Source organism: Microplitis demolitor, chromosome 4 (assembly GCF_026212275.2).
Source record: "Microplitis demolitor isolate Queensland-Clemson2020A chromosome 4, iyMicDemo2.1a, whole genome shotgun sequence".
NCBI classification, from domain to species: domain Eukaryota; kingdom Metazoa; phylum Arthropoda; class Insecta; order Hymenoptera; family Braconidae; genus Microplitis; species Microplitis demolitor.
In genome coordinates this window covers 15,770,881-15,785,221 of record NC_068548.1, presented here as the reverse complement: position 1 = coordinate 15,785,221, position 14,341 = coordinate 15,770,881, and the positions used below count along the sequence as shown (strand labels likewise).

The 14,341-nt window shown below is 31.9% G+C and overlaps 1 protein-coding gene across 4 annotated transcripts in view; it reads right to left on the bottom strand.

Moving 5' to 3' along the window:
- Positions 1-14,341, bottom strand: part of LOC103577665 (neurocalcin homolog) — a 122,470-nt gene that overhangs the window by 7,000 nt on the left and 101,129 nt on the right. For 2 of the 4 annotated variants that reach the window (XM_053738835.1, XM_053738832.1), the window contains exons 2-3: positions 6,250-6,462; positions 2,390-2,612 (exon numbers count right to left, since the gene is read on the bottom strand). In XM_053738835.1, the coding sequence (XP_053594810.1) occupies positions 2,390-2,459 (70 nt within the window). In that variant the 5' untranslated portion in view covers positions 2,460-2,612; positions 6,250-6,462. Of the gene's footprint in view, positions 1-2,389; positions 2,613-2,833; positions 3,277-3,828; positions 4,093-6,249; positions 6,463-14,341 lie in introns of those variants that run through there. The other 2 variants (XM_053738834.1, XM_053738833.1) reach the window with 2 other exon arrangements.

Here is a 14,341-nt window from a genome sequence, read left to right as displayed (position 1 = left end):
ATTTCATATAAGTTTATGGAGTTTTTTTAAATTGTGTAAAAATCCATCACGAAAACTTATGAACTCGGTCTTTACCGGCATTTCACTCTAAATACATCAATTAAGCACATGACTTGAACTCTCGTGATGTGGACCAGTGATCAATGTTCAGGGTTACCAGCCAAAAGGAGCCGTGTTCGAACCCAGCAGATGTTCCAGGATTTTTTCATCATTTACTGCTATCAATTCTTGTTTCTGAATTTGTAATGCGTTCGCGCGGTAATAACCAAATCAAAAATTTGGTATTTAATTTTTTTTTTTTTTTAATATTTTTTAATTATATATAACTTGATTATATATAATCATATATGAAAAATGGCCAAATATAATTATATATAGTTATATATAATCGAGTTATATATAATTATATATAATTTTATATGATTATATATAAACATTTTTTCTTGGGTTTTTGTTGAATGACCAACAATTGACCATTGAATAATTTTAGTTACTTAATTTTAACCCTTAATTAATAAGTATATTAATATTATTTATATATTAAATAGTTAGTTAAACATTTTAATATATTTAATTAAAACGATTTTATGATTCTTGGTCTTAATTACACATATTATTATAAGTCATTATAAATATTATTTGAAGTAATTATATCATTATTATTTGATTATATATATATATATATATTAGATTGGGCCAAAAAAATCGACCATTTTTTTTTCTTTCGATAATGTGCAAATATTATTCCTGATGACCAAAAAAAAATTATTGTGCAAATTTGAGCCCTTAATATTGATATTAACAGGTATATCGTTACGATTATTCATTTTTTGACAGAAATTTCATTTTTAACCCAAAACTCGTAAATCATTTATCTGAAAAATTTGAGCAATGTATATTCTTAAAGGAAATCAAATTCCCTACAAAAAATCTCTCTTAGTAAGTTGACATAAAACCAGCCATTTCCTTGTAACCGTGCCTTAAGTATGGATTAGTTTTTTAAATTCTTTGTTTCTATTTTTGTAACTACTGGAAATATGAAAATTTTTTTCTAGTCAAGATACATATTTTTGAAGGAAAATTGAATGCTCTACAAAAAAAATCTCTTAACATTTTTTGCTAAATTCACTCCTTCGAAAGTTGTTCAGGTTATTTAAGCCGTTTTGACTCAACTTCAACCTTGAATAACTTTTGAAGGAGTGAATTTAGCAAAAAATGTTAAGAGATCTTTTTTGTAGAGCATTAAATTTTCTTCAAAATACGTATCTTGACTGGAACAAATTGAATATTTCTCGTAGTTACAAAAATCTAAAATAAAAACAAAGAATTTTAAAAACAAATTAATATTCAAGGCACGGTTTCAAGAAAACGGCTCATTCTACGTAATTTACTAGGAGAGATTTTTTGTAGGGAATTCGATTTCCTTCAATAATATACATTGCTCAAATTTTTCAGATAGATGATTTACGAGTTTTGGGTAAAAATGAAATTTCTGACAAAAAACAAATAGTCGTAACGATACACCTTTTAATATCAATATTAAGGACTCAAACTTGCACAATAATTTTTTTTTGATCATTAGGAATAATATTCTCACAGTATCGAAAGAAAAAAAAAAAGTCGATTTTTTTGGCCTAGGTCAATAAATATACATATATTAACTTTTGAGTGGATGGTATTTTTTGAGTGTACTAGGTAAAATAAGATACATGGTGGCACAATTCTTTGATAATTCGATCATGAGACCCATTGCAATATTCCGTATTTCAAAGAAATCTAAAAAAGCATTTTATAGCTTGAAATCTCTAGTTCCGGTGCATTTTGATCGAAATCTTTTAAGATCTTCGGTTATTGCGGAAACGTAAGAAAATTTCTAAATTTTTTTTTTTTCCGAAGAGCCCACAGACCGTGGAAAAATTTTTCCAACTAAACCAATGCATAGGCCATTTGGTAAATTTATTCAGCTTCAATTTGGCTTTTTTTAACCTCGTAGGATAATTTGTCGCAGAGATATCAGCCTTTAAACAAAAAATGATCCTTTTGGCTTTGATCATCGATATTTCTCATGTTTGTGCAATAGCAGAAGCTTTACAAAAATTTTGATGAAAATGAGCCGAAACTAGAGATTTCAAGCTATAAAACGATTTTTTTGAATCTCGATACAATTATTTTTCACGAAGTTATAATCTTGCAAAAATCACTAAAAAAATCATAAAATTTTTCTGTTTCTTTAATTTTTTGTGTTAGTGTATTTTGTAATTGTAATAATAGCCTTGACATAGGAATTTTGAATTTCGAATTAAAATTCATGTTCATCACATGAAATGAATGAATAAGGAAGAAAAAGCTTCAGATTAAGGAACTATCAATTGTATAACTTAACAATTACCTGAAAATTCCGTATTCTGCTTGAGGTCTTCGAGTACTTCCGGCTTAAGTTTACTGTTTTGTTTTCCCATTCTGGTTCATTAATTTTTAATGACTACAAAATTGGTTTTGAGAGCCGTGATAATTATAAGTGTTAAACAAACAATTCTCGAGTCTTTCTAATTTAAAGCCGTAGACAACCGATGGTAATATTGAACTTCGTTACAATGTGCCAGAACACTTATCTGCAAAAAAAAATTATTTAACATGTAAATATCCAATAACAAACACACATATACATGTGTATATATGTATATGTATATGTATATATATGTATATACACATATATATCATGTTCATTTATTTATATAAATGTGTCAATGTGGGTGGATACGTGGTAACTGAGATAGACTTTTTGTCCTATTGTCAACGTTAACTCGAGTAAAAATTATGAGCGTAAGTTTACCTTACTCGATTTTGGCCAGCAAAAAATCACTTAAATCTAACGACATCTGATTAAATCAGCGTACACGAAAAAACAACTCTTGTGGCCAGGACGATATGATTTTTCAATTGTCACGATACTCGTTTAGCTATTTGGAGGTTAGTTAGGTTAGGTTACTAGTAGAGCTATACAGATTACTCCGTCCACAAAATCAGCATAGTTACACGTTAGACGCTGTCAACCACAATAATTCTTTTTCCACGTGAATCTTACTTTTCTGATTGAAAATCTTTATTGACATCAGTAGATCAATTTAGATCTATTTTTATTCATGTTGATCTCCTTAGATCTAAAATTTTGTAATAGTATATTATACACCTTAGGTAGTAAAGTAAAAAATGTCTCAGATCACATATAATTGTTGGCCGAGGCGAAGCCAAGGTCAACAAACATGTGTTCTGAGGCTTTCTTATTTACTGCCCAAGGAGTGTATACTATTTTTCTCCTTGACGGAGGCGGAAAACGGCAACTTCGTTTTGCACAGTGGAACGAAATTTGACGCTTTCCGCCCGGAGGCGAAAAAAATTTTTATCTTATGAAACTCTAAAATCTCTTCAAAAACCGAAATTGTAATTTCATCAACTTATTAGTTTACAGCGCTTTATTTATGATTCCGATATGCTGGCATGGGTTTAAAATGAAAAAATTATATTTATGTAGTTTTAAGTAGAATACTTGACTTAGATCTCCGTAATTAGAACTTTTGTTTCCTGTGATAATTACTTTCATTAAATTTACTAGACGTAACGAAAATGTTAGAAAGGCTTATTCGATTCTTAAACGTGGAAAGAAACTACTTAAACTCAAGTCAAATTTTTTGTTTGTGATAACGCTGGTTACAAACCCAAAAAAAAGATATAAACTTTCAACACTTATCAGAAAATGTATGAGCCCTTCTATTAGTTTATCCTCTAGATGCTTAATTTATTATGCATTTTTCTGTTTTTACACATTACCTCAAAATTTGAAGACGAGAAATAAAAACTATCAGAAAAAAATACATGGGGATCCAATCATTTAGAAGATTTTTGTCAAGGATATAGACCACATTTTTTAACGCTGCTGAAAATTCTTATTTTTGGTTTTAGCTTCTATCCAATTTTCAGTAACAATAAATGATTTTGGAATAATTTTATGGTTATGTGTGGTCCAAATGGGTTTTATTTTAGTTTCCAATTTTCGTAAATTCGTTACATTTTTAACGCCGAATAGGTCCAGGTATGCACTCTAAATTTCAACTCGGAAAGGTGATAAAAAAATATTAATAAGAATAATCCCTACAACATATTTGTAAAAAAATAATGGAATCATATTTTACGGGATTTAATATATTTAAAAAAAAAAAAATCTAACATATTCCATTTATATCTATATGTTCAGTCACGAGCTTGATTAATTTAAATCAAGCTTCGTGCATTTCCGCTCGGTTCGGGAGAAGCCGAGCTCGCTACTGACTGAAGGTCAGAATAGTGCCGGGTCACTCGCTATTTGGGCCCGGCACATACAATTTCTAACTCAGGATCGTGTCAAGACGTCCTGAGAACCCGCTACAAGCTGACCAATCACAAAATTCGTTTTATATTGGTCAGCCTATGAGATAGTTCGCTATCAACTGATACCTGTTGGCGCGCTTTTAAGCCAATAGGAAAATTCGTTATATGTAGCAAAGCTGCCACGTCGACACCAAGCTTCTCGACGATTCAACGACGCTACCATTATTCATTCTACAACTATCTGTCTAACCGCTTCGCTCAGAGTTTCTACAACGTGTGTTTGCTACTTGCAACCTCGTGCTTGAACCGCTTCAGTAAATAATTTGTGTAAAATTATAACTAAATCGCTACGCTAAATTATCCTCGATATTTAGACAGTACATTAAGGCTGCTATTTATTGAGAATAAATAAATTGTTCTTGTGACAATAATTAATTGTTAATTAATTAGTATTGACTTAACCGCTATTGACCACGTGTCAATTTTATACGTGAATTATATCTTTGAGTTTGCATTCGCTATCGCGTATAATTTATCTAGTCGCATTCGCTATTAATCATAATTCTCATAATTTTTAAGTGTAAATAAGTGTAAATAAATCTATAATTTATTTAGTGACAAAATCTGTGTAATTTTTAATTGTTTAACCAACCTCGCCTAAACCAGATCCATTTAGTTTATTCGCTCATTTTACACTATATTTAAAATATAGATGTACACGTAGTAATACAAAACCATTAACACATTACGAAACTAAAAAAGATCACTGTAGAATGCCTCTGAAAAATGTGAATTTTTTTTTTGACATTTATTAACCGTAGTTGAACAATAAGCTTAAATCAAAATGTTATTAAAAAATGAATTTGAAGACGGGGAACGTAGTATCGGGATTCTATAAATTTGTTGTAATATCTCTATGTAAGACCCTTCCTAGATAGCAAAATGACATCTTGATGAGTTCAAAATGAATTCCTATTTATGATTTGGACGTCTCATCAATATCTTAAAAAAGTCTTCAAGAAGTTCTCAATATGTCGAATGAGCCACCTAGCGAACTCAGTAAGACGTCTTTAAAAAGACTTCTTAATGAGTTCTTTTTTCTGACTTCGCAAATAAGAGTTCAGTATGAATTTACAACGACGTCTCTAAGGAGTTCCTAATTTTGACTTCATAAAGAAGTTTAAAAAAGAATATGTTTAGTCGTCACAAAACTTACGTTTTATTTACGGACTCTTCAAGAACTATAAATTAAGAGTTCTTAAAAATGACACTTTTAAGAAGTCATTATAAGACTTCTTGAGGTCGCCTTCAAAAAGACGTCGTAAAGCAGTCATTCCGACTTGAATGCTGTCTGGGTTCTTCTAGAGTAGCCCTTAGCGGAGGCGGTTATTTTAAATATCATTTCTGTCATTTAGGCCTTATTACCCGACAGGCCTTATTACCCGCGGGTACCTTACATTACCGCATGAGACGAAAGATCAATTAAAATATTTTATAGATAAGATATTCTTTAAGTTCAAAAATGTAAAATATATTCTAAAAAGTAAAAATAGAAAAAACCAAAAAAATTCTGAGATATTGAATTAATTTTTTATCATTGATAAACCATAAGAAACTATAACTTCAATCTCCTCTATCGAACGATACATGAGTTCTATACAGTTTTCAAGATAAGGTCCGATTAAAAAAAAATTGATAATTATTTCACCATAAATCAGTACAAAATTGTTAACGTCACCTTATCATAAATTATTACAAGATTTCTCATTTCATACAGAACGATTGAGATTTGTTATTATTCTGTCCATAGAACACGATATCCTCACTGAGTACTATTCATTTCTATAGAAGTTTGATTAAAAAATTACGATTGAATATAATTACCAATGAAATCGATGATTTACGATAGCCTTTTTTATAAAAAAATGTTTATTCGTCCAATTCGTCCTATAGATAACGATCGTTTTACGATTCAAAACTAATCGTTTTTTATAAGTTTCTATCAATTTTTTGTGCAAAAGAGACTTTGAAGATATTCAAGTTTTAAATACTATTGAGATCCAGCAATTTTATTACTCCAATTATTTTTTATCAACTCTATAACAAAAAAAAACGAGATACATTAATTAATACTATATGTTTATTGGAAAGATGGTTATATGATAACTTGCATTACTATTTTACGAGTATATTTTATTAATATTAAATCGCAATAATCATTAAAAGTAGATGAAATTGTTATTCAATGTTAAGTGCTATATTGTATTATTCGAGTTTAGTGATTTTCATATCATAAAAGTCTAAAAATCAATCTTAGTATATTAAGAATACTTCAAAAAAAATATAAAATAAAAGACTGAAAATTATCAATCAGTTCGTAACTCTCTGGAAGTATACAGGTACAAATCAATAATTGATAGAAGAAGCGCACAAAAATATTTTTCAAGCCCATCAATCCAACTTCGAAAGAGAGATCAGACCGACAGACAAAGGATAAAAATTACACGTGTGAGATTAGGGTTCAAATGATAGCCAAACCAAATAATTAAAAAAAACAATATCAATGGAAGAGCAACCAAAGGAATAATTATAGGTGGTTGGAGAAATTACGAGCTGATCGCTTCATGTGCTATGAAAACAGCGAGCCGGAGCAAAGTGACTGTACAGCCAGATTGAATAGTCTTTGGAACGATATGCACTTTGACCGTAGTCATTTCTCTCAGCAACTTCTTCGCAATTACACCTCTTGCCTTCGGAAAACTCAAAAGTCGCTGCCACCCAGTAAACAGTTATCTCATCGTTTTGCATTTCCAGCTAAGATACATCAAGAAAGACGCTGTTCTTTTGAAGACATACCGAACAAGGATCTCCCTTCAATTTATCTCATATAATCGAAGCACTTTAGCTTTAAGAGCAGAAAATCATCAAGGATGGAACAAGTGGATAATTATTCCATGATTCTCGATCCCCAGAAGAAATATCCTCAAAACACAATTCAATAAAATGTACTTAAAAAAAAATTGAAGAGAAGATAAAATTAGTCAGATCTGATCAGATCTAATCACGTATAGACCAACATATATCTTCATCTATTGCTCCTGATATAGAGTACTAGTTAGACATAACCAGACAAAATTATATATAATATCATACGTAATTATATATGAAGGTTGATATGATTATGTAGGTCCACTGCGTTTTCGTCCCAAGAAAATTCATCCCCTGACAACTCTTCCACGCAATAATTCAAATCTGGGACAGTTTATCCTTTGACAACTCATCCCCGACAATTTATCTCTTAATTTTAATATTCCAGATAGAAATTCCAAATATTACAAAAATACATTCATAATATTGAGAGCATAATTTTTTTCATTTTTAACACGGGCAAAGAAATCGACAAAAAAAAATATAATATTCGTGGACACGATTCTATGTATTTTGTGCATATAGGTAACTGCAGAAATATATACACACACGAATAACTGTGAAAAATAGCGCCCTTTTTTCACGAATTCGGTTTGTACATTTACGAAAAAACCAACACATAGAAAGGTGCGAAACGTAGCGCCCTTTCTTTACGAATTTTGTGTGCGTCCAATTAGAAAAATATACCCACACATAAAAAGGTGTGAAACATAGCGTCCTTTTTTTCACGAATTTTGTGTGTTTGCAATTACAAAAATATACCTACACATAAAAAAATGTGAAAAATTGCACTAGGCCCCTGGACTTCTTTATTAAGATGCTCTTTTTTCACAAAAAAAAAAAAAAAAAAAAAAAAAAAACGATTTTTTTCTCTTCATTTCTTTTCTTAATTTGATTTTATTCAAAATTTTTTAAATTTCAATTTGGAGTGTTAAAAATAAGAGATAAATTGTTGAAACTTGGTCGTCAAAAGATGAACTGTCGCAGGTATAAATTATCGCGGGGATAAGTTGTCAAGGGATGAATTGTCGCAAGGATGTATATATATAAATATATATATATATTAGGGTGCTCCGTTTCCGGCAAAAGTATTTTTTTCGTTGCTCATCAAACAAAATATTGTTTTTCATGCTAAAACAAAAATTTCTACCAAGTTTGAGCTCTTAATTCCAATCTTAAGTACTTTCCATTTGACTTCAAAGATTTCCCATTTAAAATACACGTAAATTAAATTACTTTTTTTTTAACTTTCTAATACTCAGCTGCGTTTTATGATATTGACGCGGTTTTGATCGCAAATTGTAGGGCATTTATTGTTCTTCAAAAGAGCTTATAGTAACTTAGCTGTTATTCCAGCTGTTTCACTTGCGTCCGTTGCGTCCGTTGCGTCTATTGGCTTGCAGAGCGTAAACCAATGAATGCCCACCAAAAATGTTAATGGAAATTTTATAGGAAATTTTATTCCCTTCAAAAAAAGTCCTATGAGTCAAGTCGCTAAAGTCCATAGTTCCCAAGTTATAGAAATTTCAATAATTAGAATAATATAATATTAAAGAAAAAATGACAATTGCTATTTTATTTTTTAAATTAATAAATATATTTATATAGGAAAATATAATAAATCACGGACACTTGTTGAACTTTGGTAAGGTTAGTGAGAACAATAATTGTTTAAAAATTATGACTGTCTATCTTCAATCATCAAGTATTCGAGACGATCCGGATAAAATAAACAGTAAAATTCTCAAAGGTGGAAGGATCGTGGGTATGAGTATTTCTTGTTAAATTGGTTTGATAGTTCATGTAAGCACGTGGTAGCTAAACTGTTTGATTAATACCGGCAAGCATCAGACCGGTCGAATTTTCCTTCTTGATCTATTTTATTTTTCAAAGTAACCACGTTTGCAATTTTTCGAGGGACATGAAAAAGCGAACACTGTCATTTTTAGAAGCACGACTTTTATAACCATACAAATAATGTATATTATTTTTACTTGTTTTTTATGGAAATTCCATGTTTATGAATTGGAAATTTTTTTTTAATTAAACGAAAACTATTTTTAATTTATAGAAACACAATTATTTTCGAGACAATTTAGTATTTATATTAGCTGATAGACATATAGACACATGTCTAACATTCATAAGTTAGCTTTCTTTGAGTAGTTATAGCTTTAGACGCCAGTTGGCGTATCAGAATTCTAAGGTTCCTAATACAATGGGTGAGTTCGGCCGAACTGAGTCTATAGTAAACTTAGTAAGTTACTAAGAGTACTGAGCTAAGTTTTTGGCGGGGACACGTTATAGACATTAAGAAAGTTTTCTTATGCCGCCATTTTACTTAGTATTTCACGGCCATTACAGCATAAAACTCCGGAAAAGTAAACAACAAAAAAAATTCTAAATAAATAGTGAATTTGTTTCTATATTGAAAATTACGTAAAAAAAAAAATGAATAAATCTAGTTTGATAAAAATCAAAGACAAGGGTCATAAAAAATTTCTTCCATCAAAATATTCTTTACAAAATTATTCATTTCATAAAATTTTTATTTCACTTATTACAATAATAGAAAATATTGTCAACACATATCACATGTTCTGAACATAAACAATGAGGTTAGGTCGTAGAGAATAAAAAACAGATTATCCGCAATGCTCTGAAATGAACCGAATAAAATAAAATAATATAGCATAAATTTTATTTCGGTCACTCGTTTAAATTGTTCTACCATCATACGTAATCAATTAAATAATATCCGTTAGTTAAAAAAACGAACAATAATGCACTCCGTTTGTTCAACAAAAAAAAACTTTCAGTACTTCGTTGATTGGATATCGAACTTGGTCCAAACGTGAAATACGACCGTTACGTTGGAAATCCAAAACGAAACTCCTTCAATCCATGCGTAGAATAGAATGCTTGGACAAACTCCAAATTTCAATCATGGATGGCTCTAAAATATTGCTTAACGGGTAACTATTCAAAATTCGAAAATACGAAAAATTTGGTCGTCGCTTTAGTCGGTATTCTTGATCCTTCGATGGTGGTCTCTTCAACAAGTTGAACCTTGAACTCTGTTTATTAACACTTCCTGTACCTTGATCAGTATTGATTTCTGGATCTTGACCAGTATTGATTGTAGGCCCTGCACGACGGGTTCGGGACATTTTTGGCACCACATTACTAGCAATAGCATATTCGGAGAGGTTTCGGACAGCCATGATGTCCATGACCCATCTTGTTACAATTGAACCATTTACCACGTAGTTTCAGGTCGGGTGTGAAATTGGCTCGTTGAATTCCAGTGGCGGAGTTTTGTTTCGGAGCCACTGTACCGATCTTCATGATGAACATATTCCGGAATCACGCTTACTACCGGAGGTATCGAGTATTGTGATTCACATCGGTTTTGCGAAATGTCAGATTTACGAGCTAGCTCGTATATCCAGTCGAACAAGTCGGATCGTCATATCGCTGAATGATTCGCCGATCTCAGACCGTTTAAGACGAAATTCAACAGAAACTCCGACGGCAACTGTCTAGATACTCAAGACCACATAAAGATCAGATCATCTAAATAGTTCAAGCCGGGTTTTAACGCACTTTGCGTTCGGTTGACGATATCACCGAGTAGGCACCATTTGAAGACAGGTTCACCAAAACGTATTCGTAACTCGATGACGGATTGGTTATTCATGTCAATCTGGAACTTCTTGAAAAACCATCAGGTCTTAGCAGCTGTAGTCAATAATAATGGTATAATTGCCAAAATATCAGCGTCATTGAGACCAGATGTCTCTCAGCATTCTTTCAGTCGTGACGGGAACGTCTCGATACGATCATGTTCGGGTCCTGAAAACTTCAAGTGCCAGTTCGCAACGTGTTCCAGCATCGCTGGCTGATAACGATGAGGAACATGCATCGTCCGTCGTTGCAGCGGCTTACCTATGATTATTCCATGCGTTTCTAAAGTCGAAATCGGTCTCGTGCGACCAGTGTCCAAATCGGTCGACAGTAACGGTCATGTAGTTGACGGAATCGATCAGATCGGTTGCATTCGAGTGATATCCATCATTAGCATCGCACTGGACGTATTGGATACTGTCACGATCATCGAAGTGCTTGCAGTTACACTACACTTGCTAACCACTACATTGTGGCCCTCATTGCGGGATATTTGTGCAATCAAATCCATCATTTCACGATCAAGAAGCGGCATAATTTCGTGTCGGGATTACGTTGTAAGCTATCCGCACGATAGTAAACTGTCACGTAAATCGTCAATAGCTCTATTCGAGTGTTTATTTAGTGTTACTAAAGTCTCGTGAACTTGATTTACCGTTCAATCGGTGATCCACTCGGCTGGTTTTTCAAGCATTGATGACGTCGTAAAACTTGGATTTCAGTAGCTACTTGCTACTGTAGAACGTCGATTTGCAGTCGTTGTGTCGAAAAATTCTAACGTTGGTCCGACGATTGTTCGTAATTGTCCATGTTGTTCGGTAGTTTTTGATTCGTCAGTGTAACAGGCAAAGCAAACAGAGTATTTCAATTTCGGACGGTTACTTGCGACGGAGTTAGCAGCGAAGATTGTTCGTTTGTCCACGTAATGTTCGGAGACACTTGTACGTTAATCGCGTACTGTTTGCTTTGCCGACTTTTCCACGGGCGGTCTACAGAACATCTTGACGAAACACGGGATATCATTAAAAGACGTTAATCACTTTCTTGTCGAGGCTTGGCCTTGTTCAATTATTCGAGAAAGAGATCATATATCCTCTCACATAATTTGCTGACCAGGTAACTTTTAATAAGTTTTAAAGTAATTTTTAATCACGGTTAGGCGTCAAATTTTTCCACATCTTACAATATATATAGGTCAGTCCATTGCTGTTAATTGCGGTGTTATTATTTCTGATTTAAGTGTGTTATCATCATAGTAATATAAATTATAAGTCACCAATTACTACAATATACATATTAGGATGACCCAAAAAACCGACTATTTTTTTTTTCGAGTCTCTTATGAAAATTTGTTAGTTTGCAATGTTTTAAGAAGCCTCTCTAAATATCAGCGAGACAAAAAATTTTAAAGAGGTCACTCACAAATTTTAAAAATATCAAAAATAATTGAAATTCCGATTATTTATTTCAAAATTTTTTCTTTTTCGTGGCAGCAATAGTTTATATTTGTAAAATCATGACTATGCTGTTAATTTCAGCCCAAAATTAAAATATTTAAACGACGCTCAAGAATTTTGAATATTAACTGATAATATGTAACTAATAGTTTGAATAAGTTGTTGTATTTTTTTATAACTCAATTATTGTTATTTCAGTAGAATATAACTTTTGTATAGCCAAAAATATACAGGACAGTCTTGAACAATAAAATTCGGTAAATTTTGAATAAGCGAAAAAACCTAAAATTGAATTAAAAAATAAAAAATATTTAAATAAATTATTACTTCTATTTCTCGAGTTATATTTCCATTCATTGTGATGCAAATCGATAGTGAAAAAATCGAGATGCTTCATTATTAATATTCAAAGGTCGCTCGAAAACGTCCAAAAGACAGCACTCGGAAACATTCAAAATTCTTGAGCGCTGTTTAAATATTTAAATTTCGGCCTAAAATTTCCAGCATACTCATGATTTTACAAATATAAACTATTGCTGCAACGAGAAAGAAAAAATTTTCAAATAAAAAATCCGAATTTCAATCATTTTTGATATTTTCAAAATTCGTGAGTGACCTTCTGAAAATTTATTATTGAGCTGATTCTTTGAGAGACTCCTTAAAACATCGTAAGCCAACAAATTTTCATGCGAGATCGAAAAATAAAAATAGTCGGTTTTTTTTTGGCCACCAAAATATGTATATATATATATACTTTGTGACATGATGAATTTAGTACAATAATTTGACGTCGACACGTGGTCACTCAGTTTGTTCCAAAATCCTTATATTATCTAAATAATGTAAAGTGATATCATTTTGACAATTCGTAATTACCAAAAAGGTAATCTGACCGATTCTTCTGATCACTGCTTTCATATTAATGATTTTTTACGTAAATATGCACTCATGTTGACAACCTGATAGGAGAAAGATCTAGAGCTCGATAATAATAATAGTACTAATGATCAGTATTCGATTAGAGATTAAGTTTATTGTAAGTTGATACCCGTAGTCTAGTATCTAGGTACTTGCTTGCCTGCCGGCAAAGCCCAAGAGGACTACACCGCTATTCAACGTGTACATTGAATCCGGTTCAACTAATTGTCATTTGCAATGCAATCAAAATAATGACCAAAAATAGTCATTCGGCCAAATGCAGAAATGTCCGACTTTGTCATCATGTAGCAGCTTGCTTAGCAAAACAAGTTATAATACCGAAAATTGGCATCAATAGCCACTGTCAATGCCACGGCCGAATTAGACGACAGTAATATTGTTTGTGAATAAAATTAAGTACCGAGATGTCAATGAACAATTCAGAAAAAGTTGTTAATTGCTGTCGAGTAAGCCTACAGCGGCTAGTTAGCCAGCGGATACTACTGCCATTGTAATTGACCGATAATAATCATTTAAATAATTAATAAGTAATTATCCTACAACCGACATTGTTATTTATTCATTGATTCGAATTTCGATGCATTAATTAAATCGATATCGACTTTGTACCGACATTATTAATTAATTAATTAATAAAAATCGACTTGGTAGTCGTTATTTCGCATGCAGATATAAATTATAAATAATTCTCCTATTTACGCAAATTACCATCTTGCTAGCAGTGATTGGGCAAACGAACTTCTCTTAATAAATGTCTCGACGAAATAAATTTATTCAACGGATGATGAAATATAGAAGACAGGGAACGTGGTATCGGAACTGTATATATTTGTCGTAACATCTCTATGTAAGACCCTTCTACTAGAGTGGCCTTGAGCAGAGGCGATTATTTTAAATATCATTTCTGTAACTTAGGCCCTATTACCTGTGGGTACCTTACACCGGTAATATCTTAGCGAAATTAC